Genomic DNA, 27,250 nt, shown 5'->3' with positions numbered 1-27,250 from the left:
GATTAAACAAAATTACAAAGACATGGGTTTTAGTCAAAATGAGCCTGTTCATCTCAGACTCTTGGCCCGCTCGTTTGTCGATGGTCTACGACCAGAGATAAACAAAGCCCTTGTGACCTGTCGCCCCGAGTGGAAATCCTTGACACTAGATATGTTGGAGCAGATTGCAAAGGGTCTAGAGAGTAACACAAAGAAAACCCGTGCTGCTGTGATAGCCGTAATGTCAGGAGAAGATGGTGGAGAACACCCACCCCCTTATGTCTGTTATGGGTGCGGCAATCCCGGACACATAAAACGGCACTGCCGTAGCAAACATCTGTGGCCAACCAATCAACGGCGACAGGGGGGCACTCAGCCCCCTTCATCGTAATAGGACGCTGGCAAACCAGTGCAGGGAGGGGACATTCCATATATGACAGTCTCTACCCCTCCTACCGGTCCCACCCCTCGAGTGACTCTCGAGGTTGCAGGGAAGGAACTTTCATTTCTTGTGGACACTGGTGCAGCCCGCAGTGTATTATGTGAGACTGCCGTACCTCATTCTTGGCTCACTGACATTCAATTACCTTGTTCTGGACTAGAGGGGGTTGTGCAACATAACTCCGTGACCAAGCCACTCACAGTCACTTCCCCTAGATTCTCCCGGACTAAAACCCCCCAACTCCACCTCCCTGCAGGAGTCATGTTGCAGTTTGTTGTCAGCCAAACATGCCCCTTCAATCTGTTAGGCTCTGATTTTCTTCAGAAAATCCAGGCTAACATACAGTTCAAAGAGGATGGAACAGTCACCCTCGGTACAGCCCTACACCCGGAAGATACTTGCCTCCTTATGGCATTAACCACACTTCAGGACGCTGACTCATATGAGCAAGGGGATTCGCTGCAAACCATTTTGCACCTCATCCCCGATACTCTCTGGACCAAAGGACCCCAGGATATCGGACGCCTCAATGTCCCACCGGTCACTGTGACCCTGAAGGATCCCAAGGTTCTGCTATACAAAGCGCAATATCCGCTTTCTATCTCACAACAGGATGCTATTACCCTCCAGGTGCAGGCCCTCCTGCAGAATGGGGCAATCAAGATCCCTACTTCTCCCTGTAACTCACCCCTTTACCCAGTACGGAAGAAAAGGGAGAAAGGACAGCCTCCAACGTACCGCATGGTGCAGGACCTCAGAGCTGTCAATGAGGCTACTGTTCTTGAGACACCTATTGTCCCCAATCCGCACACACTCCTTGCTGGCATTCCACCCACTGCCACTACTTTCACTGTCATTGATCTGGCCAATGCATTCTTTTCTGTTCCCTTACATGAGAAATGTCAGTTTCTTTTTGCTTTCACACATGCAGGCAAACAGTACACCTGGACTGTTATGCCTCAAGGGGCTCAAAACAGCCCTTCCTGCTTCAGCAAGGCTATGTCCTCTGTTCTGCAACCCTGGCAAGCAGATCACCCGGATGTGGAACTCCTCCAGTATGTGGATGACCTTCTCTGTGCGGTCTCTCCCCAAATCTGCATGACAAAATCTGTCTCACTTCTCCAGTTTTTAGCCTCTGCTGGATGTCGAGTCTCACAAGCCAAACTACAACTGTCTCCCCAAAGTTGTCTTCCTAGGTCATTGCATCTCTCAAGGTCACAAGCACCTCACTGAGGAGAGGAAGAAGGCTATCTCTGACATCCAACTCCCGGACACTCCTCATCAGCTGCAAACCTTTCTGGGACTCATCTCCTACTGCAGGCCTTGGATATCTGATGCTTCTGTCCTCATGCAGCCCTTATATGACTGTATACCTCGTAATGCTGCTACTCCTTTCCAGATGACAATGGAGGCCGGAGAAGCTTTTCAGTCATTAAAGGCCGCCATTGCATCTGCCCCTGCTCTTGGCATCCCCAACTACAACCTTCCTTTCCGGCTGTATGTCATGGAACGCCAAGGTCACGCCACTGGAGTCCTCACTCAAACTCATGGTGGCCGCAATCGGCCCTTGGGTTACTATTCTAAGCGTCTTGACCCAGTAGCCAGAGCCGCCCCTTCCTGTGTCAGAGCTATCCATGCTGCCAGCTCTCTTCTAAACGTCACATCTGACGTTGTGCTGGGTCATCCCCTCACTATTCTGGCTCCCCATGACATTTCTGCCATCCTCCAGCAGACTCAACCTAAACACCTCACTGCACAGCGCCACCTCCGGCTTCAGTGTAGTTTGCTTCTGCCAGATAATGTCACCATTCAGAGGTGCCACATCCTCAATCCTGCTGCACTCCTTCCTCTTCCAAGGGGGGAGTATAATGGAGATTCTGAAGATTTTATTGATCTACATGCTGAAGAGGATCTTCAGGAAGAAGAACTATGGGCCTCAACCGACTCTCTTTACAAGGAACAAGAACATGATTGCATCACAATGATGGAAGCTGAAGTAGGGACACCACCATCAGTCCAAGACACTCCTCTGACAAACCCTCATTGGATTCTCTTTGTGGACGGCTCAAGGTACGCCGATGACAAGGGGAAGTTCTATACAGGCATGGCAGTCATGAAGTGCTGTGTGCAAGACAATTGCGCCCAGACCAGTCAGCACAAGAAGCTGAACTCATTGCCCTCACTGAAGCCTGCCTCATGGCAAAAGACTCTACCGCCAATATCTACACAGATTCTAGATATGCCTTTGGAGTGGTTTATGACTTTGGACTAATATGGAAGGCCCGGGATTACATCACAGCTGCAGGAACCCCGATTAAGAATGCTGCAGCAGTAGCAGCCCTAATGGCAGCAGTACTCCTGCCCAACCAAATGGCAGTGATCAAAGTAAAGGCCCATGCTCGAGCTGACACCCCTGAGGCCAGAGGAAACGCCCTAGCTGACCAAGCGGCCAAGGAAGCAGCAGTGAAAGAGGAAAGAGTCCAGTCAGACCAGATTATGATAACACAGGAGGACCTGGAACAAGAAGAAATCACATGGGACCTACTGAAACAAATGCAGAAACAGGCCACTCCCAGGGAAAAGGAAATCTGGCTGAAAGAATCAGCCCTCGAAGAAGAATCTGGACTCTGGACACAAGGAAAGAGAGTCTGCCTACCCGGAGCTCTTTATCCCCTAATAGCCTCAGTGGCCCATGGGCCCACCCACCAATCCAAAACCATCATGAAAGAACTAATTGACAAAATATGGGTGGCCCCAGGGATAACCCCTGTCCTGGTGAGACATACTCAAGCGTGTCTCATCTGTGCAGAGTGTAACCCCGGCAGAACCGAGCCCACTCCCAGAAAATGTCTCCCGAAAGCCTTATATCCCTTTCAGAGGATACAAATCGATCATATCCAGATGCCAATGTGCCAATGGTTTCAATATGTGCTAGTAGTGATAGACTTGTTCTCTGGGTGGCCAGAAGCCTACCCCGTCCGAAACCAGACAGCAACCACTACTGCAAAAAAAACTGATGCAGGAGCTTGTCTGTAGGTTCGGAGTACCTGAGGTCATTGAGAGTCATCATGGCCCAGCATTCACTGCTAGTCTAACCCAAGAGGTCTGGAAGATGGTAGGGTCACACCTGGCGTATCATACCCCATACAGGCCCCAAAGCAGCGGCAAAGTCGAAAGATTGAACGGGGTGTTAAAATCTAAAATGCTGAAGATGACCAGGGAGACAGGGCTTAATTGGGTTCAGTGTTTGCCTTTAACCCTCTTTTCAGTTAGGCATACACCAAGGCCCCCACACAAACTAACCCCATATGAGATCTTATTTGGAACAGGGCCAAGAATGGGACAGTATTTCCCACAACAGTTACAAATGCATTATGAATCTGTTGCAAAATATGTGATAGCCTTCAGCAAGCAATTGTCTAATATACATGCACAAGTTTTCTCTTCCATTCCAGATCCAAACTCCCTGGAGGGAAGCCACACTCTCAAACCTGGAGAGTGGGTGGTGGTCAAGAAACACGTCAGAAGCACCCTCGAACCACGATACGAGGGACCTTATCAGGTGTTGCTGACCACCCCAACCTCTGTGAAACTCGAAGGGAGACCCACCTGGATCCACGCTTCACATTGTAAAAGAGTGAAGGCTGTCCCACCGTCCCAGGAACCATAAGCCATGAGGATTCACATACTGATCATGACTTTGACAGTGGGCATATCTGCAGTATTCACGCCACTGGGTGATAAATGGGACAATTCACTGATACCGCACCATCAAATTTTAGTCCAGGGGTTGAAGGAGACTGAAACTCAGATTGTTGGATCTGTACCCACAGTCCCGTGAGTTCAACCAGTATGCCTTATTTTGCAATACCTCTGGGACCTTTCTGAACTGATTGACCTGTCTAATTCTACCATCTTTCCCACTAGTATACACCAAGTTAAATCCAGTACAAACAAGGACAGGGAAGTAGCCTTACCTGTTGCAGGGTGGGCAGATGCCCCATGGCTCATGATAAACAGATCAGGACCCTCGGTAGATTATAGCTCTACTCCTTGGCAAGAGGGACACTGGGCTAATGTCACATGTTTTCCTAGCTGGACACACTGTTATTGTCTCCAAGTACGAACCAAAGGTATGACATTTAGTCCACACATACACTCAGGTTGCAATGATTCAAAAACAGACAGCCACGTGCAGTGTATTGGTGTAGATGCTGAGAACGGAAAGGATCTGCCCTGTAACAACCGTACTGTACAGGATCTCCGGACAGGTATGTTAGCTAACGACACCGAAAGTCAGTCAAAAGGATATGAGTTGGCGAAAGGGACACAATTAGCCAAACTAATTACCCGATTATTCAATGGCACAGCAGTAGCAGTTCCAGACGACATATACTTAGTTTGTGGACACAAAGCATACAAATGGTTATCCGAGAATGTCACAGGACTGTGCACCATCGCCAGGCTTACTCCTGCTACCTTTAAAGTACCACACTCTGAAATTGACATAAATGCAGTACCTAAACACACCTTGTATTGTAGGGCCAAAGATAACACACCCAGACCAAATGGCAAGCCACATGTAGTAGAGATGAGCATTACCAACAAAATTGTTAGTTCCATCTTCATATATCCCATGATAATGCAGATGTGGGATCATCTGGTAGTAGCAACAGACTACCTGGATGACCAAATATGGGAGGTGATGAGACTTATGAATACCTCAAACATTGTGCAAAACCAGTTAATCATTGTCACCAACCAACACACATTAGTTCTAGATTATGTTACAGCTAAAGATGGAGGTATGTGCCAGATTGTGGGACCCTCTTGTTGCCATTACATAGACCCGCAGGGTAATTTGCAAGTTAAGGTGGATATAGAGAGGATGGCGGATTTAAGAGATAAATGGCTGGATGCACATAAAGCTGATAAAGATACATGGTGGTCTGATACCTTCTCTTCCCTTAACCCCAATAACTGGTTCAAAGGTATTGGGGGTTGGCTCATGGGAATTGTCCAAGTAATATTGCAGGTAGCCCTAATAATATTAGTGATATATGTAGTGATTAAGCTCGTTCTTATTTGTGTGACCCGCTTTTCAAAAAGAATGAAGAAAACTGATGAACGACCTATTATGCTCCTCTACGATGAGGAAGGACAGAAGGAAACATCGTTCAACACCGCTCCCTCTCCTCACAATGATGCCTGGCTGAGATAGGGTGAGATGAATCCCAGGGTATTACCACAAGTCCGAGCAACCGGGAGCCTACCTATAAGGGGTAGGTTGTCGCCACTGCGGGTGAAGAGGATACGAATGGTATGCCCACGGGATTCGCTAGGCGAAGGGAAAGTCTACAATCAAGTTTCCAGGGGGGGACTGTTATGGACTATTGATACAAAATGGATACTTGCTTGTTGAGGACTATTTTTAGCTAAGATGGCGGCCAGGCATTCAGCCAACACCTATAAACTAGAATCTTACTTTGTGTTTTATCATGTGTTTCTTTGTGGTTTACGTTCAGCTCAAGCAAGCAGTTACAAAGAAAGAAGAAGTAACGGTTTCACCCACGAGCAAGGGGGAGGAATTTCCTCTGGCCGTCAAGGTTACAGAAAAGTATAGAGTTCATAGCCAATAGAAAAGATATACTTTATCTTTCACTCCCCCCTCCCACTTCTTCCTGTCGTAAAACCTATGCATTGTCTGCTGTTTTCAGAAAATAAACCAGAGATACTGTTTTAACTCCGAGCTGTGGGTTGTCTCAGATTTGATCTCTCCGTGCACGTACATTAATTAATTTGGAGCAGTACATCAACCGAACTGGCAGCTTGGTCAGAACCAGAACATGTGTTTTGCCATTTACCTACCATATACTTTTTGACCATCCATAGACCACACATACATATGTACTTTTTCTATATACTCCTGTAGTTGTGATCTGTGGATTTTATCATTTGCGTGTGTATCTTGTCACGTACCGCATTTTTCGCCGTATAAGACGCACTTTTCCCCCCCCAAAAGTGGGGGGAAAATAGCAGTGCGTCTTATACGGCGAATGCTGCCGATTTTGCTGAGTTTTCAATGATACACCCGCCGCGATGCCGTGCGGCGGGTGTATCAGCTGTGAGGGAGGCGGGACTGGGGGCCGGCGTCTGCTTTTATAATGACAGCGGGGCCCGTGCAGTGACTGTATTCTACTACACGGGCCCCGCTCACTGTATAATCCTATGTCTAATAGTTAATTGTAATTGTATGTAATCACATAAGGAGCGCTGTGTATTACCGGTACTTACAACTACAAGCGCTCGCCGCTAGGTAGGTAGCAGAGAGGAGGGAGGAGGCAGGCCGGGAGGACGGACGCTGGCAGTGTGAGTCATACGTCATGCGCCGCCCACTTTATGAATGAAGCAGGCGGCGTGGGTGCATGACGTATGACTCACACTGCCAGCGTCCGTCCTCCCGGCCTGCCTCCTGCCTCCTCCCTCCTCTCTGCTACCTACCGAGCAGGCGAGCGCTTGTAGTTGTAAGTACCGGTAATACACAGCGCTCCTTATGTGATTACATATAATTACAATTAACTATTAGACATAGGATTATACAGTGAGCGGGGCCCGTGTAGTAGAATACAGTCACTGCACGGGCCCCGCTGTCATTATAAAAGCAGATGCCGGCCCCCAGCTGTATTGAGGGTCATTCACTACAGGGACACTTATGGAGGGGATCTGTGGATGACACATAGCATAAGATGCTATAAATGCGCCACCCACAGATCCCCCATAACAGTGCGCCACCCACAGATCCCCCATAACAGTGCGCCACCCACAGATCCCCCATAACAGTGCGCCACCCACAGATCCCCCATAACAGTGCGCCACCCACAGATCCCCCATAACAGTGCGCCACCCACAGATCCCCCATAACAGTGCGCCACCCACAGATCCCCCATAACAGTGCGCCACCCACAGATCCCCCATAACAGTGCGCCATCCACAGATCCCCCATAACAGTGCGCCATCCACAGATCCCCCATAACAGTGCGCCATCCACAGATCCCCCATAACAGTGCGCCATCCACAGATCCCCCATAACAGTGCGCCATCCACAGATCCCCCATAACAGTGCGCCATCCACAGATCCCCCATAACAGTGCGCCATCCACAGATCCCCCATAACAGTGCGCCATCCACAGATCCCCCATAACAGTGCGCCATCCACAGATCCCCCATAACAGTGCGCCATCCACAGAACCCCCATAACAGTGCGCCATCCACAGATCCCCCATAACAGTGCGCCATCCACAGATCCCCCATAACAGTGCGCCATCCACAGACCCCCCATAACAGTGCGCCATCCACAGATCCCCCATAACAGTGCGCCATCCACAGATCCCCCATAACAGTGCGCCATCCACAGATCCCCCATAACAGTGCGCCATCCACAGATCCCCCATAACAGTGCGCCATCCACAGATCCCCCATAACAGTGCGCCATCCACAGATCCCCCATAACAGTGCGCCATCCACAGATCCCCCATAACAGTGCGCCATCCACAGATCCCCCATAACAGTGCGCCATCCACAGACCACAATTAGTTCAAAACCCACCAAAAGCACACTTTTTGGTTCAAAATATTTTTTTTCTTATTTTCCTCCTCAAAAACCTAGGTGCGTCTTATGGGCCGGCGCATCTTATAGGGCGAAAAATACGGTATTTAGGGAATGCAGTCCTTGTTTATGCAGTGTGACTCATTTTATGCCTTTTTAATGTGTTTAAGATATTTTAGTAAAGCATGTACCTATTTTACATTTATTGGGACATGCACTTTTCTTAGTTTGGGATTTAGCTGTTGGTCCAGTCCAGTTATATATTCAGGCCATACGATAATATAATATTTATTTATTTGCTATTTGGGATAAGTGTGGTTGCTGAACGGCTCATTTTTGTGGAATAACAGATGCGAATACTGGCAAGCCTTTTGTTGGGCACATATGATGTGCTTCTTCGCTGCATTACACCTATAAACTGTGCATAGCAACATAAATGAGAGGTGCAAACTGATGTTAGAAAACAGAACATGTGCATAATCTTTAAAAGGAATACATTACATACATTTCTCAAACTCTTCATCACTGGAATCTGTTTCTACTATTCGGGACCTATGAACAAAAAAAAAAAAAAGTTCTAAAATTACATACGTGCCAAAAATCGAAAACAAAAAACAGAAGGGGAGATATATGGACATCTTATATCAGTCTTTCTATTCCTGTGAATAAATTATCTGGCCAAATTTATTATATTTGTTACACCTAAGGCTACTTTCACACTAGCGGCAAGGAACTCTGGCAGGCTGTTCCGGTGGGTGAACAGCCTGAAAGATCTGTGTTGCCGCTAGTGCACTCGTGCCCCTAGACTACCGCTTTGGCCCCATTGACTATAATGGGGGCGGGCCGGAACTCTCGGCTATTTTCAGCGGCCCCATACAAATTAATGGAGGGCAGCTGCGTATGCGTAGCGCATCCTCCATTTATTTCCCTGCTCCGTTGGGACCCGCACCTATCAGACAATGGGGGCATATCCTAGCGATATGCCCCCATTGTCTGACATGGGACAACCCCATTAACCTATTAGCGAGGGACCACAGCTTAAAGGACCTTCCGACCAAAGGTCAATTTATAACTGGTCTGTAAGTCTAAACTGTACGGTCTACAAAATGTGCCATAGCTAGACCAAGTTGCTGCTTGGCAAAATTTGGTCTACCGTAGCGCATGCCCTTTTTTCCCAGAAGGTAGATATCACCCTGGTAGAATGAGCCCTAATAGAGACCGGACAGGGTTAGTTATGAATCTATTGGCCTCTGGAATAGTCTGCTTGATCCATCTGGTTAATGTCCTTTTGGTGACTTTCTTCCCCTTACTGCCTTCTCCAAACAAAAAGGTTTGAGTCCTTTTCTTTCTGTCTCTTGTAGATATTCTCAGTACGTCTAGGCCAGTGATGGCGAACCTATGGCACGGGTGCCAGAGGCGGCACTCAGAGCCCTCTCTATGGGCACTTGCACCCTGGAAAAGTCTATGGTGTACCAATATGCCTTATGCCTCCTGCACACGAACGTGTTCACCCTGTGGCCGTGCTGCGGGCCGCAATGCATGAACACCAACCATGGGGCAGCCGCAGTGGATCGCGGACCCATTCACTTTAATGGGTCCACGATCTGCAAAAAGATAGGACATGTTCTATCTTTTTTCGGAACGGAAGTACGGGATGAAACCCCATGGAAGCACTCCGTAGGCTTCCGTTCCGTGCTTCCGTTCCTCATCTCCGGATTTGCGGACCCATTAAAGTGAATGGATCCGCATCCGTGATGCGGAATGCACACGGAACGGTGCCCATGTATTGCGGATCCGCAAATGCGGGCCGCAATATGGCAACGGGACACCTACACTCATGTGCAGGAGGCCTTAGACTTTTCCTGCCATTCATCAGCGCAGGCGCACTATGAACAGCACAGGTAGCGCACTGAGTGTAAACAGGCTTTTATAGCGAAAAGTACATGGAAGATATACTATACTGGACTGTAGTATTCAGGGGAAATTCCCATGTTGGCACTGTGATAAATATGTGGGTTTTGGGGTGAAGTTTGGGCACTCAGTCTCTAAAAGGTTCGCCATCACTGGTCTAGGCAGTGAAACCGCGCCTAGAAACTCGTGGCACAGAAAGAGAGCAGGATTATTTCTTGTTCCCTATGAAAAGCTGTTACCACTTTAGGTAGAAAGGCTAGATCTAGTCTTAAAATTAATCTATCATCCAAAATTCCCAAGTAAAGTTCTCTCACAGATGAGGCCTGAATCTCCCCTATTCTACGTGCTGAAGTAATCGCTACCAAAAAAAAAATCTGCTTTCCATGATAAGTGTTTTAGGGATATAGAATCTAGCGGTTCAAAGGGAGATTCACATAAGGCGTTCAGTGCCAGTGAAAGATCCCAAGGTGGAATAGTCTGTCTCAAGGTGGGCCTTAATCTGCTTATAGCTTTTATGAATCTCTTAATCCACCTATGTTTGGCTAAAGGATAGTCGAAAAAGGCAGATAAAGCTGAAATCTACCTTCAGCGTGCTAGGTCTTAGATCAAATCTCTTCAAGAAATCTAAGATTTGTGCTACTGTAGGGGATAAACAGCCTGGGTGGACTACTACTAAGGGCTCTTTCACACCTGCGTTATTGTCTTCCGGCATAGAGTTCCGTCGTCGGGGCTCTATGCCGGAAGAATCCTGATCAGGATTATCCTAATGCATTCTGAATGGAGAGAAATCCGTTCAGGATGCATCAGGATGTCTTCCGTTCCGGAACGGAACGTTTTTTGGCCGGAGAAAATACCGCAGCATGCTGCGCTTTTTGCTCCGGCCAAAAATCCGGAACACTTGCCGCAAGGCCGGATCCGGAATTAATGCCCATTGAAAGGCATTGATCCGGATCCGGCCTTAAGCTAAACGTCGTTTCGGCGCATTGCCGCATCCGACATTTAGCTTTTTCAGAGTGGTTACCATGGCTGCCGGGACGCTAAAGTCCTGGCAGCCATGGTAAAGTGTAGTGGGGAGCGGGGGAGCGGTATACTTACCGTCCGTGCGGCTCCCCGGGCGCTCCAGAGTGACGTCAGGGCGCCCCAAGCTCATGGATCATGTGATCACATGGATCACGTCATCCATGCGCATGGGGCGCTCTGACGTCATTCTGGAGCGCCCGGGGAGCCGCACGGACTGTAAGTATACCGCTCCCCCGCTCCCCACTACTACTATGGCAACCAGGACTTTAATAGCGTCCTGGGTGCCATAGTAACACTGAACGCATTTGGAAGACGGTTCCGTCTTCAAATGCTTTCAGTACACTTGCGTTTTTCCGGATCCGGAGTGTAATTCCGGCAAGTGGAGTACACGCCGGATCCGGACAACGCAAGTGTGAAAGAGGCCTAACCAGGAATCTAATTTTTTCCATATCTTATTGTATATTGCCAATGTTACTGGCTTACGGCTGTTCTGTAGAGTTGAAATAACAGTGTCAGATAAACACTGCATTTTTAGCATCTGCCTTTCAGGACCCATGCTTTCCAATTAAATTTTTTCAGATCCGGATGAAGTAGAGGACCCTGGCAAAGAAGGTTCAGTATCAACGGTAGCGATACTGGCTCCTCTAGGGCCATCTTTTTTAGAAGCAGATTCCAACTTCTCTTCGGCTATGCTGGTGCTATGATTATTATCTTTAGAGATGAGAAAATTTCATATTTTGAAATTCGTTCACACTTCGTTTTGTGGTAAAAAGTGAATTGCCTTATGGATTCAGTTAACACGGACCATAACGCAATTCTATGACGGAATGCATAACGTAATGCCTTTAGAGGCATTCTGTCATAATAGAAGTCTATGGGCTGCAAAACGGATCCGTCCCCTATTGTTTTCACAGGATCTTTTCAAAATTACACTAATCATTTTGTTTTGGGGAAGATACGTAGATGTTTTAATACTGTGGGATGGCACTGAAGCACAATTTAATGAATTTGTGATACTTCTAAACTGTAATGAGAGGCACGAGATTCACGTCAGAAATCAAGTCAATCGTTGACTTTTCTGGACCTGAGGCTTTCCGTGGATGCATCCTAACGGAGGTGTTTCGCAAACCCTCGTCCACCAATAATTTGTTACACTGGCAAAGCCACCATCCAGTACTGCTTGAGAGGTATCCCTTTAGATCAATATATCAGGGCCTGGAGAAATTGCACAGAAGACTCTGGTTTCATTAAATGACCTTTATTTACGTTTTAGGGAAAGATGATACCCAAAGTACCGGTACTACATAAGGCCTTTTCCAGGGCCAAGGGGACAGACCGCTCAGATTTGCTGTGTGATAAAAACACACCTCTATACCCAAGGTGATTAGATGTATTGGCACTTTTGATGCACAGAATACCAAGGTCTTTCAGATTTTAAGAAAGCATTGGCACATCTTACAAGCGGATAATGACCTTAGGGAGGTAATTACTACACATCCTAGCATCACTTACCGTAGAGGTAAAAATCTCAAGGACTCTTTGGTCCATAGTGTATTCAGTGCAACACAATCCCAGAGTACATGGCTGGCCACCAAAGTGAGGAGCACACACCCTTGTGTAAGGCGCTCATTTTATCCCTTTGTCAAAACCAAGTCTTTTAAAAACCCATAGGACAAGAAAGAATATTTCATCAATGAATTCATAAATTGCCAAACTACTGGCTGCGCAGGAGGTACCAGTACGGACTCAAAGATGGTAACCGGGCTAAGTCCCGGCGCATCTGCAAACAGTGCATGGTATGTGCACTAGATGGCAAACTAAGGAAATAAACTCAGAAGTTCTCGCGCAGCCTCAGTGGGTCCATTATCACTGGTTACTAAGTTCAGGCGCATCGGCATCCCGTGCAGATAGTCATAAGAGCCAGACTCGGGCATTGTGATTGGAGGTAAGGTGGCTTGTATGCCACTTGGGGTTGTGTGGATTTGTTGTCCATGTTAAGTATACACACCCATTTTTATGACGTCTGCAATTCCACGTGGCCATTTCAGCTATCAATCATGCATAGGGAGGTTATTTATACCTCAGCTCTAGCGTTCCTTATCCAATGCTGCCCAATAGCCCTAAAGAAGCCAGGTTCGCTGGCGAAACATGTCGGGGGGCAGTTTGTAGGTTTTCTCCTGACCCTTTGTGCCGAGTTATAGGTGCTCTTTCAAGTGACAGTCATGTGCAGGAGTGAGTCACAGCGTTAGTGCAGGAATTGGATAGTGTCAATTCAGTAATATCAGTGTCAGTATCCATAACGGGGAGAGTGCACATCCCTGTTGGTACAGTGAAGCATCAAGCACATACCACAGCCAATGCAGTTAGGGAACAGTTTATTTTAATTTCTCTTTTGGTTTAGCTCACAGTATACAATTTTAGACTCATAATTAAAAGTTATGTTTTATGATACATTTGTATTTGGGTAAAGCTGGTATCTTGTCCAGTAGGACTTTTTTGTACAAATGTGCTGACATGGGTGTCATCCTGGAAAACATTGTTTAAAGGGGTTATCCGGAATTTGATATTTATGGCCTATCCTCAGGACTCCCAGGACCCTCGCTGATCAGCTGTTTGAAGAGGCCGTGGCAGACCCTAGGCTTAGCACAGCCGCTACAGAATGTACAACATTGTGCTTGGCAAGCGGTGAGGATGCTGCAGCACTAACCAGAGCTCCAGTGAGCACAGCAGCCTCTTCAAACAGCTGGTTGGCGGGGGTGCTGGGAGTTGAATCCCTGCCTATATGATACTGATGACCAATCCTGAGGATATTCCATCAATATTAAATTCCTAGATAACCACTTTAAACAAGAGGTCATTTTCGGATGACACATTCACTTTAAATCTGCACCATGTCAATTTATGCTGCAGATATCAAATATTTCACCGTTTGTAATGCATGGTGTGAAATCCACAGCAAACACCGAAACAAAGAAACATAGCAAAAGCCGCAACAGAAATGTCACCCGTGTGGCCGTATGCTGAGACATTGATCTCCAAACTTCACTCACAAAGAGAAATTAATAAATACCTTGGTTTCTCTTGAACTGAGCTGGGGAGATTAGCTGTCAGAGAAAATTTGGATTCTGAAAACACCACATAATAGTTAGCGACAAATAATCAAGGCAATTCATAAAGTGAGGACAGATAACCCCCCCTTCCTTCAGTGATGCATATACCTGGTTGTTTGGCCCTATTGCTTTCCTGTGAAAGTTGCTTTGGAGGAGAATTGTCCTCTGCTGAATCGGTCAGGACTAACTCGTGTACACAAGGAAACTGAGGACTGTAATCGCCTTCTGGACTCCGTAGCCGGGGTGGAGACTTTTGTCTTGTCCTAGACTAGAATTAATTTACCAAATAAGGGAACAAAAATAAATAAATAATATATATATATACACACAAAAAAAAAACAAAAGAAGCAGGACTAAGCAAAGTATGGTGCACAGTCCAGACCTTGATCAACTAGTCCCAATTATCCATAAAGATACGTTTCAGCTCCCAACTGGAGCTTTTTTTCAAGGTGGGAGCTGAAAATGTTGTGTTTTTATGGATACTGAGGAATAAAGCTATCATTTTTACATCCTTAAAGGGCTGTGATCCCTTCTACATGATTATATGCATCTCAAACACATTATATACATATATAAATATGGAATTACAGGTAGACCATCATAAAACAGAACTTGAAAGGGGTGGTTTAAAGTTATTATTATTTTTTTTTAAAGGCTCAGCCAGCACAAAGATTGGGGTCATTTATTATAACTACGTAGAAAAGTCTCTAATTTTGTCACAATTACCAGGAAACGTGCAGATTTTTTACTTTTTGCACCCTAGCCCCTTTCAGCGGGCATTTGGAGTAGAATTCAGTTCTGGCGAATAGACAGCAGAAGTGACAAGTTTATTAAGAGGCCTGAGACCTAGGCTGGGCTGACATCAAGTTTTTGCCCAAAGTTTAACACGTTTGGGGGGGGGATACAAAAGTGCAGTACACTACATTTTTCATCCTGCAGAATCCAATAAAAATAAATATATATACACACACTTTTATAATGGAACTCTACTGTATGCAATCTGTCAGAGGCATCCATTTAACATACTTTTTTTGTATATGTTAAGAGTTCTAGACCTTTGGATAGATCACTAGCATCTGATCGGCAGGGATCCGACACCTGGGAACCCAGCCAATCAGCTGTTTGAGAAGGCAACATCGCTCGCAGTAGAGCTGCGGCCTTCTCGTTGTTTTCTGCAGGCCCAGTGACATCATGACTTATCACTAGCATGGGCGCAGCTCAGCTCCGTTCACTTCAATGTCCGACACCCAATGCTGATGATCTATCTAAAGTGTAGAACGCCTTTAAACATTAGACAAAAACGCAATGTGAACCCAGCCTTCGTAAACTGGTCAGAACTTCCTCCAGTGGGGTTTTTATCAAGATTGGCCAGTGAAACCTTGGTCTTTAGTAAATGACCCCCATAGTATGAGGGCTTCAATATTGACCATGCCAGAGAGGCGTGTAATAAATGTGCGCCAGATCATAGGGGAGAATAAAATCACAGGTCGAGCTATAGACACAATGGGGGTCATTTATTAAGACAGGCGTTTTAAACGCTGGTTTTAATAACCCCTATAAGCAGTCGGTGGATCCGCAGGAGTTATGAAGATGCTCCGACCTCTACATAACTTCGGCTTTCTTGTTGGCTTACACTTTCATCATTTTCTACGCCTAAAACAGGCATAGAAAATGATGAATGAGATGGGCCTGTCGGCCCACCCCCTTTTTTTTTTTAGACCTGGCGCAAGTGCGAAAAAGTTGCAGTTTACGTCGCAAATAACCTTTGCGCCTCAATCTGCGCCAGAAATACGCACAATATAGGTATATTTCTGGATAATAAATGCCCCCCATTGTATTTTAAAGAGGGTCTGCAGCTGAACAGAGCAGAATTTTTAATAACAGGAGATTCTGACAACAAGATAACGTGAACCCTAGACAACACTAAAAGGGGTTGTCTTATCAGACAATGGGGGCATATCGCTAGGCTATGTCCCCATGGTCTTAAAGGGAACCTGTCGCCGGGATTTGGTGTATAGAGCTGAGGACATGGGTTGCTAGATGGCTGCTAGCACATCTGTAATATCCAGTCCCCATAGCTCTGTGTGCTTTTATTGTGTAAAAAAACCGATTTGATACATATGCAAATCAACCTGAGGTGAGTCCTGTCCCTGACTCATCTCACATACTGGACTCATCTCAGGTTAATTTGCATATGTATCAAATCGGTTTTTTTTACACAATAAAAGCACACAGAGCTATGGGGACTGGGTATTGCGGATGTGCTAGCGGCCATCTAGCAACCCATGTCCTCAGCTCTATACACAAACTCCCGGTGACCGGTTCCCTTTAAAAGGTGTGGGTCCCACCACTGGGACCCCCACCTATATAGAGAATGGAGCCCCGCAAGTTGGTGGCTGGAGGACTCCGGTCCGGCCACCACCAAGCCGGCTCCCCATAGAAGTGAATGGGAGCGTACCGAGCAAGCGCAGCGCAAGCACCGATTAATTTCTATGGGGCTGACAGAAATAGCCGAGCCAGCGCTCAGCCATTTTCGCCTGCCCCATAGAAAATGAACGGAGGACGGCTGCGCATGCGCAGTGCGCCCTCCTTCACTTGAGGGGCTCCGTTCTCGATATAGGTGCAGGTCCCAGCGGTGGGACCCGGACCTATAAGACAATGGAGGCATATCCTAGCGATATTCCCCAATTGTCCATGATGAGACAACCCCTTTAAAGGGGTTTTCTGGTTAAATTAACTTATCCCTTCCCACAGGATAGAGGATGACTACCACTGGGACCCCCTCCAATCATGAGAACAGAGGCACCCCCAAAATGAACAGAACAGCCAGTTGGGCAGCTGCCCCGTTAACTTATACGAGAGTTCCGGAGATAACCAAGAACAGCGCTCAGCTATCTCTGGATAGGACTCCCATCGATCTAATAGTTATCACCAAGGAGATAAGTTAATAACAGGAATACCCCTCTAAGGGTTGTCTGGGGGTCACTTTATTTGTTGCTTTCATAAAACAGAATGTCCCTTTAACATTTCAGAAGAACGCAAAGGATGGATTCTGCACATAACTGAGCTGAACATAGCCTATAATGGGGTCCGTTAGGTTTCCGCTCAGAGGAAGATTTTTGAAGTGGAAACAAAAGTGCTGTGTGCACAACAGCATTATAGTCTATGGGGCCCGTGGGCTCCGTTCAGCTCAGTTATGGGCCGAATCCGTCCTTTCCCACAGGAGAGCAGAAAGGCTGAACAGTAATGTGAACTCTGCCTAATAAGTTCTACACTTCAGTAGCCCCAAAACACTGCTTTTAAAAAAATAAATAAACTCAGCCCACAAAAAAAAACATTACTGTTAGATCAATGGAAAAATACATTTATGTAATGGGAGACTGAAAAAAAAGCAACCCTTCAGGGTGCAGCGGGTACATGCACATAGGAGGTGCAGCGGGTACATGCACATAGGAGGTGCAGCGGGTACATGCACATAGGAGGTGCAGCGGGTACATGCACATAGGAGGTGCAGCGGGTACATGCACATAGGAGGTGCAGCGGGTACATGCACATAGGAGGTGCAGCGGGTACATGCACATAGGAGGTGCAGCGGGTACATGCACATAGGAGGTGCAGCGGGTACATGCACATAGGAGGTGCAGCGGGTACATGCACATAGGAGGTGCAGCGGGTACATGCACATAGGAGGTGCAGCGGGTACATGCACATAGGAGGTGCAGCGGGTACATGCACATAGGAGGAAGCAGGGAGCTGCAGCGGGGACATGTACAGGCAGGGACGTGCACATAGGAGGTGCAGCAGGTACAGGCAGGAACGTGCACATAGGAGGAAGCAGGTACAGGCAGGGACGTGCACATAGGAGGAGCAGCAGGCACAGGCAGGGACGTGCACATAGGAGGAAGCAGGCACAGGCAGGGACGTGCACATAGGAGGAAGCAGGTACAGGCAGGGACGTGCACATAGGAGGAAGCAGGTACAGGCAGGGACGTGCACATAGGAGGAAGCAGGTACAGGCAGGGACGTGCACATAGGAGGAAGCAGGTACAGGCAGGGACGTGCACATAGGAGGAAGCAGGTACAGGCAGGGACGTGCACATAGGCGGAGCAGCAGGCACAGGCAGGGACGTGCACATAGGAGGAGCAGCAGGCACAGGCAGGGACGTGCACATAGGAGGAAGCAGGTACAGGCAGGGACGTGCACATAGGAGGAAGCAGGTACAGGCAGGGACGTGCACATAGGAGGAAGCAGGTACAGGCAGGGACGTGCACATAGGAGGAAGCAGGTACAGGCAGGGACGTGCACATAGGAGGAAGCAGGTACAGGCAGGGACGTGCACATAGGAGGAAGCAGGTACAGGCAGGGACGTGCACATAGGAGGAAGCAGGTACAGGCAGGGACGTGCACATAGGAGGAGCAGCAGGTACAGGCAGGGACGTGCACATAGGAGGAGCAGCAGGCACAGGCAGGGACGTGCACATAGGAGGAGCAGCAGGCACAGGCAGGGACGTGCACATAGGAGGAAGCAGGTACAGGCAGGGACGTGCACATAGGAGGAAGCAGGCACAGGCAGGGACGTGCACATAGGAGGAAGCAGGGACGTGCACATAGGAGGAAGCAGGTACAGGCAGGGACGTGCACATAGGAGGAAGCAGGTACAGGCAGGGACGTGCACATAGGAGGAAGCAGGTACAGGCAGGGACGTGCACATAGGAGGAAGCAGGTACAGGCAGGGACGTGCACATAGGAGGAAGCAGGTACAGGCAGGGACGTGCACATAGGAGGAAGCAGGTACAGGCAGGGACGTGCACATAGGAGGAGCAGCAGGCACAGGCAGGGACGTGCACATAGGAGGAGCAGCAGGCACAGGCAGGGACGTGCACATAGGAGGAGCAGCCGGTGACAGCTCAGTCTGCGGCCCCTCATCCACTCACAGCCTGAGCCCCCTGTAGTCGGCCCGCGATCCTCTCCAGGAGGCTCTGTGACTCGGCAGCCATGGCCCTGCAGCGTATCAGGAAAACAAAGATTTAAACTTCCCGCGGACCAGGAGGGGGAGCCTCTATATACTTCCGGGTAATGCACGGCCTGGCGCAGCAATACTTCCGGGACACTCAAAAGCCCGCACACAGGAAACTGCTGTTGTGTGCGAGCGGTTTCTGTCCCTCAGACTGGGTTATAAGGACGAGCGATGTCTGGAGGACGCGCTGTGTCTTTCTATGGAGGCTGTCCTTGCTGGTTCTGTCTCCCGCAGACCTCGTACACACAGGACTTGGCGCCTCTTCTGCTGTGAATCCACCAGGGTTGTCAAGCGTCCAGAAAATTCTGGATAGTCTGTAAAAATAGGCGACATTTTACCCTGTGTGGTGAAAAAAATGTATCTGTCCCTGATTGTTTGGAGGCGGCGGTGCTTGACTGGATTATTTTGGTGGAAATTATAATTTTTCAGCTCCTAGTAAATTCCGGTAATGACTTATTACCGGTATATTGAGCTATTGACATGTATGAGTTATAATCTTCATTATTCATTACGTTTTTCTCCATTTGTCCATAAAAAAAAAAAATTTGCCTATTTGTGATTTTTGGGATAAGACTCAGGTTTGCAACCCTGGTACCCACCACGTTTTAGGCGCTTTTGTATTTCCCTTCAGTAGTCTGACATGGCCCTCTGCAGGCTCGGACTACCTAGTAGGTCTTCTGAGAAGCCGCGGCCGGTTTGGATGATTACAAAGGAACCTGAAGCAGAATATGAGGCACCAAGTTCTCCTCAGTTGTTTTCTTTGTTGTTTTTTTTCATATGAATAAAACAAATGGTTGGTTGGTCTGTCGATACCTCTGCTTTCTCTCGCCTACACCCAACATGAGCAGTAGTTTAAGCTGGGCTATTAGTAGAGAAAGGGTGAGTACATTTACTTTCACACTGCCGTTTCTGGGTCCGCCTGTGAGATCCGTTTAAGGGCTCTCACAAGCGGCCCCAAACTGATCAGTTCAGCCCCAATGCATTCTGAATAGATAAGGATCCGTTCACAATGCATCAGTTTGGTCTCCGTTGCATTTTTTTTACTGTTACTAAAACGCAGCATGCAGCGTTTTGGTGACCGTCTGACGATGCGGAGCCAAACGGATCCGTCCTGACTTACAATGAAAGGCGATGGGGACGGATCCGCTTTTCACTGACACAATATGGTGCAAGTGAAAACTGATTCCGTTCCCCATTGACTTTCAATTAGTGTTGAGCGAACTTCTGTTTTAAGTTCGGCTTCCGGTTAGCGGAGAATCCCGATATGGATTCCGAATTCCGTTGTGGTCCGTGGTAGCAGAATCAATAATTGGCCATTATTGATTCCGCTACCACGGACCACAACGGAATTCGGAATCCATATCGGGATTCTCCGCTAACCGGAAGCCGAACTTAAAACAGAAGTTCACTCAACACTACTTTCAATGTAAGTCAAGACTGATCCATTTTGACTTAGACTTTTTTTTTTTTTTTTATGAATAATGCAAACGGATCTGCACCGAACGCAGGTGTGAAAGTAGCCTAAAAAAAATATATAGTTGTGAGATTAAACTCCTGAACTTAACCACCTCAGCCCCTATAGCTTAAACACCCTTAAAGGGTTTCTATCACTTCATATGACATAATTAGCTGTCAGACACTAGCGATCTGCTAGTGTCTGCTCTGGCCAACCATCCTACTATAATCACTTGTGGGGCAGCGGTTTTGCTAAAAAACTAACTTTTATAAATATGCTAATGAGCCTCTAGGTGCTATGTGGGCGTCATTAGCACCTAGAGGCTCCGTCTACCTTCATACACAGCGGCCGCCCAGCACGTCCCTCCAGCCCGCCCATGTCCTCCTCCGTGTGACGCAGCGGCCGAATTCTCGCGCATGCGCCGTGCGCGGCTGTATTCGGCGCATTAGAGATGTCTGAGCTCGGAGCGGTCAGACATTCAATGCGCATGCGCGGCTGTATTCGGCGCATGCGCATTGAATGTCTGACCGCTCCGAGCTCAGACATCTCTAATGCGCCGAATACAGCCGCGCACGACGCATGCGCGAGAATTCGGCCGCTGCGTCACACGGAGGAGGACATGGGCGGGCTGGAGGGACGTGCTGGGCGGCCGCTGTGTATGAAGGTAGACGGAGCCTCTAGGTGCTAATGACGCCCACATAGCACCTAGAGGCTCATTAGCATATTTATAAAAGTTAGTTTTTTAGCAAAACCGCTGCCCCACAAGTGATTATAGTAGGATGGTTGGCCAGAGCAGACACTAGCAGATCGCTAGTGTCTGCCAGCTAATTATGTCATATGAAGTGATAGAAACCCTTTAATGACCAGGCCACTTTTTACACTTCTGACCTACACTACTTTCACCATTTATTGCTCGGTCATGCAACTTACCACCCAAATTAATTTTACCTCCTTTTCTTCTCACTAATAGAGCTTTCATTTGGTGGTATTTCATTGCTGCTGACATTTTTACTTTTTTTGTTATTAATCGAAATTTAAAGATTTTTTTTGCAAAAAAAATGACATTTTTCACTTTCAGTTGTAAAATTTTGCAAAAAAAACGACATCCATATATAAATTTTTCTCTAAATTTATTGTTCTACATGTCTTTGATAAAAAAAAAAATGTTTGGGTAAAAAAAAAAATGGTTTGGGTAAAAGTTATAGCGTTTACAAACTATGGTACAAAAATGTGAATTTCCGCTTTTTGAAGCAGCTCTGACTTTCTGAGCACCTGTCATGTTTCCTGAGGTTCTACAATGGCCAGACAGTACAAACACCCCACAAATGACCCCATTTCGGAAAGTAGACACCCTAAGGTATTCGCTGATGGGCATAGTGAGTTCATAGAACTTTTTATTTTTTGTCACAAGTTAGCGGAAAATGATGATTTAATTATTTTTTTTTTTCTTACAAAGTCTCATATTCCACTAACTTGTGACAAAAAATAAAAACTTCTATGAACTCACTATGCCCATGAGCGAATACCTTGGGGTGTCTTCTTTCCAAAATGGGGTCACTTGTGGGGTAGTTATACTGCCCTGGCATTCTAGGGGCCCTAATGTGTGGTAAGTAGTTTGAAATCAAAATGTGTAAAAAATGGCCGGTGAAATCCGAAAGGTGCTCTTTGGAATGTGGGCCCCTTTGACCACCTAGGCTGCAAAAAAGTGTCACACATGTGGTATGTCCGTACTCAGGAGAAGTTGGGCAATGTGTTTTGGGGTGTCATTTTACATATACCCATGCTGGGTGAGAGAAATATCTCGGCAAAAGACAACTTTTCCCATTTTTTTATACAAAGTTGGCATTTGACCAAGATATTTATCTCACCCAGCATGGGTATATGTAAAATGACACCCCAAAACACACTCCCCAACTTCTCCTGAATACGGCGATACCACATGTGTGACACTTTTTTGCAGCATAGATGTGCAAAGGTGCCCAAATTCCTTTTAGGAGGGCATTTTTAGACATTTGGATCCCAGACTTCTTCTCACGCTTTAGGGCCCCTAAAAAGCCAGGGCAGTATAAATACCCCACATGTGACCCCATTTTGGAAAGAAGACACCCCAAGGTATTCAATGAGGGGCATGGCGAGTTCATAGAAAAAAAATAATTTTGGCACAAGTTAGCGGAAATTGATTTTTTTGTTTTTTTTCTCATAAAGTCTCCCTTTCCGCTAACTTGAGACAAAAATTTCAATCTTTCATGGACTCAATATGCCCCTCAGCAAATACCTTGGGGTGTCTTCTTTCCAAAATGGGGTCATTTGTGGGGTGTTTGTACTGCCCTGGCATTTGAGGGTCTCCGCAATCATTACATGTATGGCCAGCATTAGGAGTTTCTGCTATTCTCCTTATATTGAGCATACGGGTAATGAGATTTTTTATTTTTTTCGTTCAGCCTCTGAACGATTTTTTATTTTTTTTTATATATACAAAGTGTTTGCCAAAGTATATGAACACCGCCACCTCCTCAGCTCATATGCCTCGGCAAACGTATCTTTTACTGCAGAGGAGAAATCTTGTCTTGCAGCGCCGCATACACCGACTTGTGTGTAATCTGACAGCAGCGCAATGCTTCTGTCAGAATGCACATCAGTGCTGCAGCTAGTCGATCGGTTGGTCCACCTGGAAGGTAAAAAAAAGAAAAAAACAGGCCACAACGCAATAAATTTTATTAACTTTATAATAACTTTTGAACAGAACATATAAACTTTTTTTTAACTTTTTGAACTGAAAGTTAACTTTTTTGCTTACTGGTGTTTTTTTTTTTTTTTACCTTTTATAGGACAAACCTCTCCTTCCCCATGGGACAATGTGCAAAGCGCAAATCGCCCAAAGATGTGGCGAAGTACATTATGCACTTTATCCCAGGTGAAAGGAGAGGTTTGCAGCAGCTGTGAGTAAAAGGGCCCTAATAGCCCTGTGTGCCTGTCCTGTGAGATGCAATCCCTATGCTAAGTGTACCTGTGTGTGGTACTTCCGGAAACACTCCTCTAAGCATAGGGCAGGGTGGTCAGGGCAGTCAGGACAGAAATAGCGGGTGTCACGCCTTATTCCACTCCTGCTACAGACACGACATCTTTTTCGGGGTGACGGTTGGGTTGAGGTACCAGGAACGACACTGGGGAAATGTCGCTCGTGTAGACGGCTAACTACACTGGTGGTTGGGGCCACGGAACCTTCTGGATACAGGAGGTTCTCGATCTCTTCCTGAAATTTGAGGAAGGATCGTGTTCTCCCAGCCTTACTGTAGAGAACAAAACTATTGTACATCGCCAATTGAATTAAATATACAGACACCTTCTTATACCAGCGTCTGGTGCATCAGGAAACTAAATACGGAGACATCTGGTCATTGAAGTCCACCCCTCCTATGAGCCAATTATAGTCGTGGACACGGGTTGCTCGCTCAATTTGTATTGTCGTGTCTGCTTGAATGGAGGAGAGCATGTAAACGTCACGCTTGTCTCTCCTTTTCACCGCGAGCAGTTCTTCGTTACACAAGGCAGCCCTCTCCCCCCTTGCAAGACGGGTGGTAACGAGCCGTTGGGGGAAGCCCACGCGACTAGTTCGCGCGGTGCCACAGCAGCCAATCTGTTCTAGGAACAAATGCCTGAAGAGGGCCGCACTTGTGTAGAAATTGTCCACATAAAGATGGTACCCCTTGCCAAATAAGGGTGACACCAAGTCCCAGACTGTCTTCCCACTGCTCCCCAGGTAGTCAGGGCAACCGACCGGCTCCAGGGTCTGATCTTTTCCCTCATAGATCCGAAATTTGTGGGTATAGCCTGTGGCCCTTTCACAGAGCTTATACAATTTGACCCCATACCGGGCGAGCTTGCTTGGGATGTATTGTTTGAAGCCAAGGCGCCCGGTAAAATGTATTAGGAACTCGTCTACGCAGATGTTTTGCTCTGGGGTATACAAATCTGCAAATTTCTGGTTGAAGTGGTCTATGAGGGGCCGAATTTTGTGGAGCCGGTCAAAAGCTGGGTGGCCTCTGGGACGGGAGGTGGTGTTGTCGCTAAAGTGCAGGAAACGCAGGATGGCCTCAAATCGTGCCCTGGACATAGCAGCAGAGAACATGGGCATGTGATGAATCGGGTTCATGGACCAATATGACCGCAATTCATGCTTTTTGGTTAGACCCATGTTGAGGAGAAGACCCAGAAAAATTTTAATTTCGGAAACTTGGACTGGTTTCCACCGGAAAGGCTGGGCATAAAAGCTTCCCGGGTTGGCGGATATAAATTGAGTGGCATACCGATTTGTTTCTGCCACGACTAAGTCCAAGAGCTCCGCAGTCAAGAACAGCTCAAAAAATCCCAGGGCCGAACCGATCTGAGCTGTCTCAACCCGAACTCCAGACTGGGCGGTGAAAGGGGGAACTAATGGTGCGGCTGAAGTTGGTGACTGCCAATCAGGATTTGCCAGCACCTCAGGGGGTCTACGGGCCTGTCTGTGCGGTGGCTGCGACGGGGTAACTACTGCACGTGCCACCGTACCAGCTTCAACTGCCCTTCTGGTGCTCGCCACTTCACCATGTTGTACGGCAGTGCTGGTACTGGGTCCAGGGAGGGCTGCGCTGCTGGTGTATGCCTCACCACGTGATCCGACAGCGCCAGCCCCACTCTGCTGCTCTTGAAGCGGATCCTGCGCAACCTGTGGTCTAGCGACACGGGGCCGGGTACGCCTGGTTCTATCAGGGACCTCGACCTCCTCGTCCGAACTTTGGGTCAGATTGCCACTGCTTTCTACAGGTTCATATTCTGACCCGCTAGATTCGTCAGATGAGGGTTCCCATTCCTCATCCGACTGGGTCAGAATCCTGTAGGCCTCTTCAGAAGAATACCCCCTGTTTGACATTTTGGACTACTAAATTTAGGGGTATTCCCTGAGACTACCCAAGAAAAAAAGCAGGCCTGTCTTACAAAGGGGAGGCTAGCGAAGTACCGGAGGCCGCTGCGATTGATAAAAAATATCAAAACTGATTTTTTTTTTATCGCCGCAGCGCTTGGAAAGTGATTGTGCAGTGATCAAAAAAATATATATTTTTTGTCACTGGGGCGGGTGTGGGTGAACGCACGTGTGGGCGACCGATCAGGCCTGATCGGGCAAACACTGCGTTTTGGGTGGAGGGCGAGCTAAGGTGACAATAATACAATTATAGATCTGACTGTGATCAGTTTTGATCACTTACAGATACTATAAAAGTACAAATGCTGATTAGCGATATGCTAATCAGTGACTGCAGTGCGGTGGGCTGGGCGCTAACTGACGCTAAACTACCTAACCAAGGGGCCTAAACTATCCTAAAACCTATCAGTCAATACCAGTGGGAAAAAAAAGTGACAGTTTACACTGATCACTTTTTTCCTTTCACTAGGTGATCAAGGGGTTAATTCGGGTGATGGGGGGTGATCTGGGGCTAAGTGTGGTGTTTGGTGCTACTTACTGTGATGTCTGCTCCTCTGCTGGAACCAACCGACGAAAAGGACCAGCAGAGGAGCAGACAAGCCATTTAACACATCATATTTACAAATATAATGTGTTATCTGGCTTTTGATTTGATTTTTTGAAAATCGCCAGCCACGATCATTGGCTGGCAGGCTGGTGACGAAATACTTCAACTTTTGCCGGCCCGCGATGCGCATGCGCGGGCCGGCTTTGAGCGAAATCTCGCGTCTCGCGAGATGACGCATATATGCGTGACTGTGCGCAGGGCTGCCGCCTCCGGAACGCGATCCTGCGTTAGGCGGTCCGGAGGCGGTTAAAAAACGACATCTATATATAAATTTTTCTCTAAATTTATTGTTCTACATGTCTATGGTACAAAAATGTGAATTTCCGCTTTTTGAAGCAGCTCTGACTTTCTGAGCACCTGTCATGTTTCCTGAGGTTCTACAATGCCCAGACAGTAGAAAAACCCCACAAATAACCCCATTTCGGAAAGTAGACACCCTATGGTATTCGCTGATGGGCATAGTGAGTTCATAGAACTTTTTATCTTTTGTCACAAGTTAGCGGAAAATGATGATTTTTTTATATATATTTTTTTTCCTTACAAAGTCTCATATTCCACTAACTTGTGACAAAAAATAAAAACTTCCATGAACTCACTATGCCCATCACGAAATACCTTGGGGTGTCTTCTTTCCAAAATGGGGTCACTTGTGGGGTAGTTATACTGCCCTGGCATTTTAAGGGCCCTAATGTGTGGGAAGTAGTTTAAAATCAAAATGTGTAAAAAATGCCCTATGAAATCCTAAAGGTGCTCTTTGTAATGTGGGCCCCTTTGCCCACCTAGGCTGCAAAAAAGTGTCACACATCTGGTATCGCCATACTCAGGAGAAGTTGGGGAATGTGTTTTGGGGTGTCATTTTACATATACCCATGCTGAGTGAGATAAATATCTCGGTCAAATGCCAACTTTGTATCAAAAAATGGGAAAAGTTGTCTTTTGCCGAGATATTTCTGATATATTTCGTGATGGGCATAGTGAGTTCATGGAAGTTTTTATTTTTTGTCACAAGTTAGTGGAATATGAGACTTTGCAAGAAAGAAAAAATCATAATTTTCCGCTAACTTGTGATAAAGAATTCTAGGAACTCGCCATGCCCCTCACGGAATACCTTGGGGTGTCTTCTTGTCAAAATGGGGTCACTT

The 27,250-nt window shown here is 47.0% G+C and overlaps 1 protein-coding gene across 1 annotated transcript in view; it reads right to left on the bottom strand.

Moving 5' to 3' along the window:
• Positions 1–19,273, bottom strand: part of GCNA (germ cell nuclear acidic peptidase) — a 61,682-nt gene extending 42,409 nt beyond the window's left edge. The window contains exons 1-4 of the mRNA XM_040405921.1: positions 19,003–19,273; positions 14,176–14,335; positions 14,028–14,082; positions 8,532–8,578 (exon numbers count right to left, since the gene is read on the bottom strand). Coding sequence (XP_040261855.1) covers positions 8,532–8,578; positions 14,028–14,082; positions 14,176–14,335; positions 19,003–19,065 — 325 coding nt within the window. The 5' untranslated portion in view covers positions 19,066–19,273. The remainder of the gene's footprint in view (positions 1–8,531; positions 8,579–14,027; positions 14,083–14,175; positions 14,336–19,002) is intronic.
• Positions 19,274–27,250: the final 7,977 nt, after the last annotated feature.

This window comes from Bufo bufo, chromosome 8, assembly GCF_905171765.1.
Source record: "Bufo bufo chromosome 8, aBufBuf1.1, whole genome shotgun sequence".
NCBI classification, from domain to species: Eukaryota; Metazoa; Chordata; class Amphibia; order Anura; family Bufonidae; genus Bufo; species Bufo bufo.
This window is presented reverse-complemented; position numbering and strand designations above follow the sequence as displayed.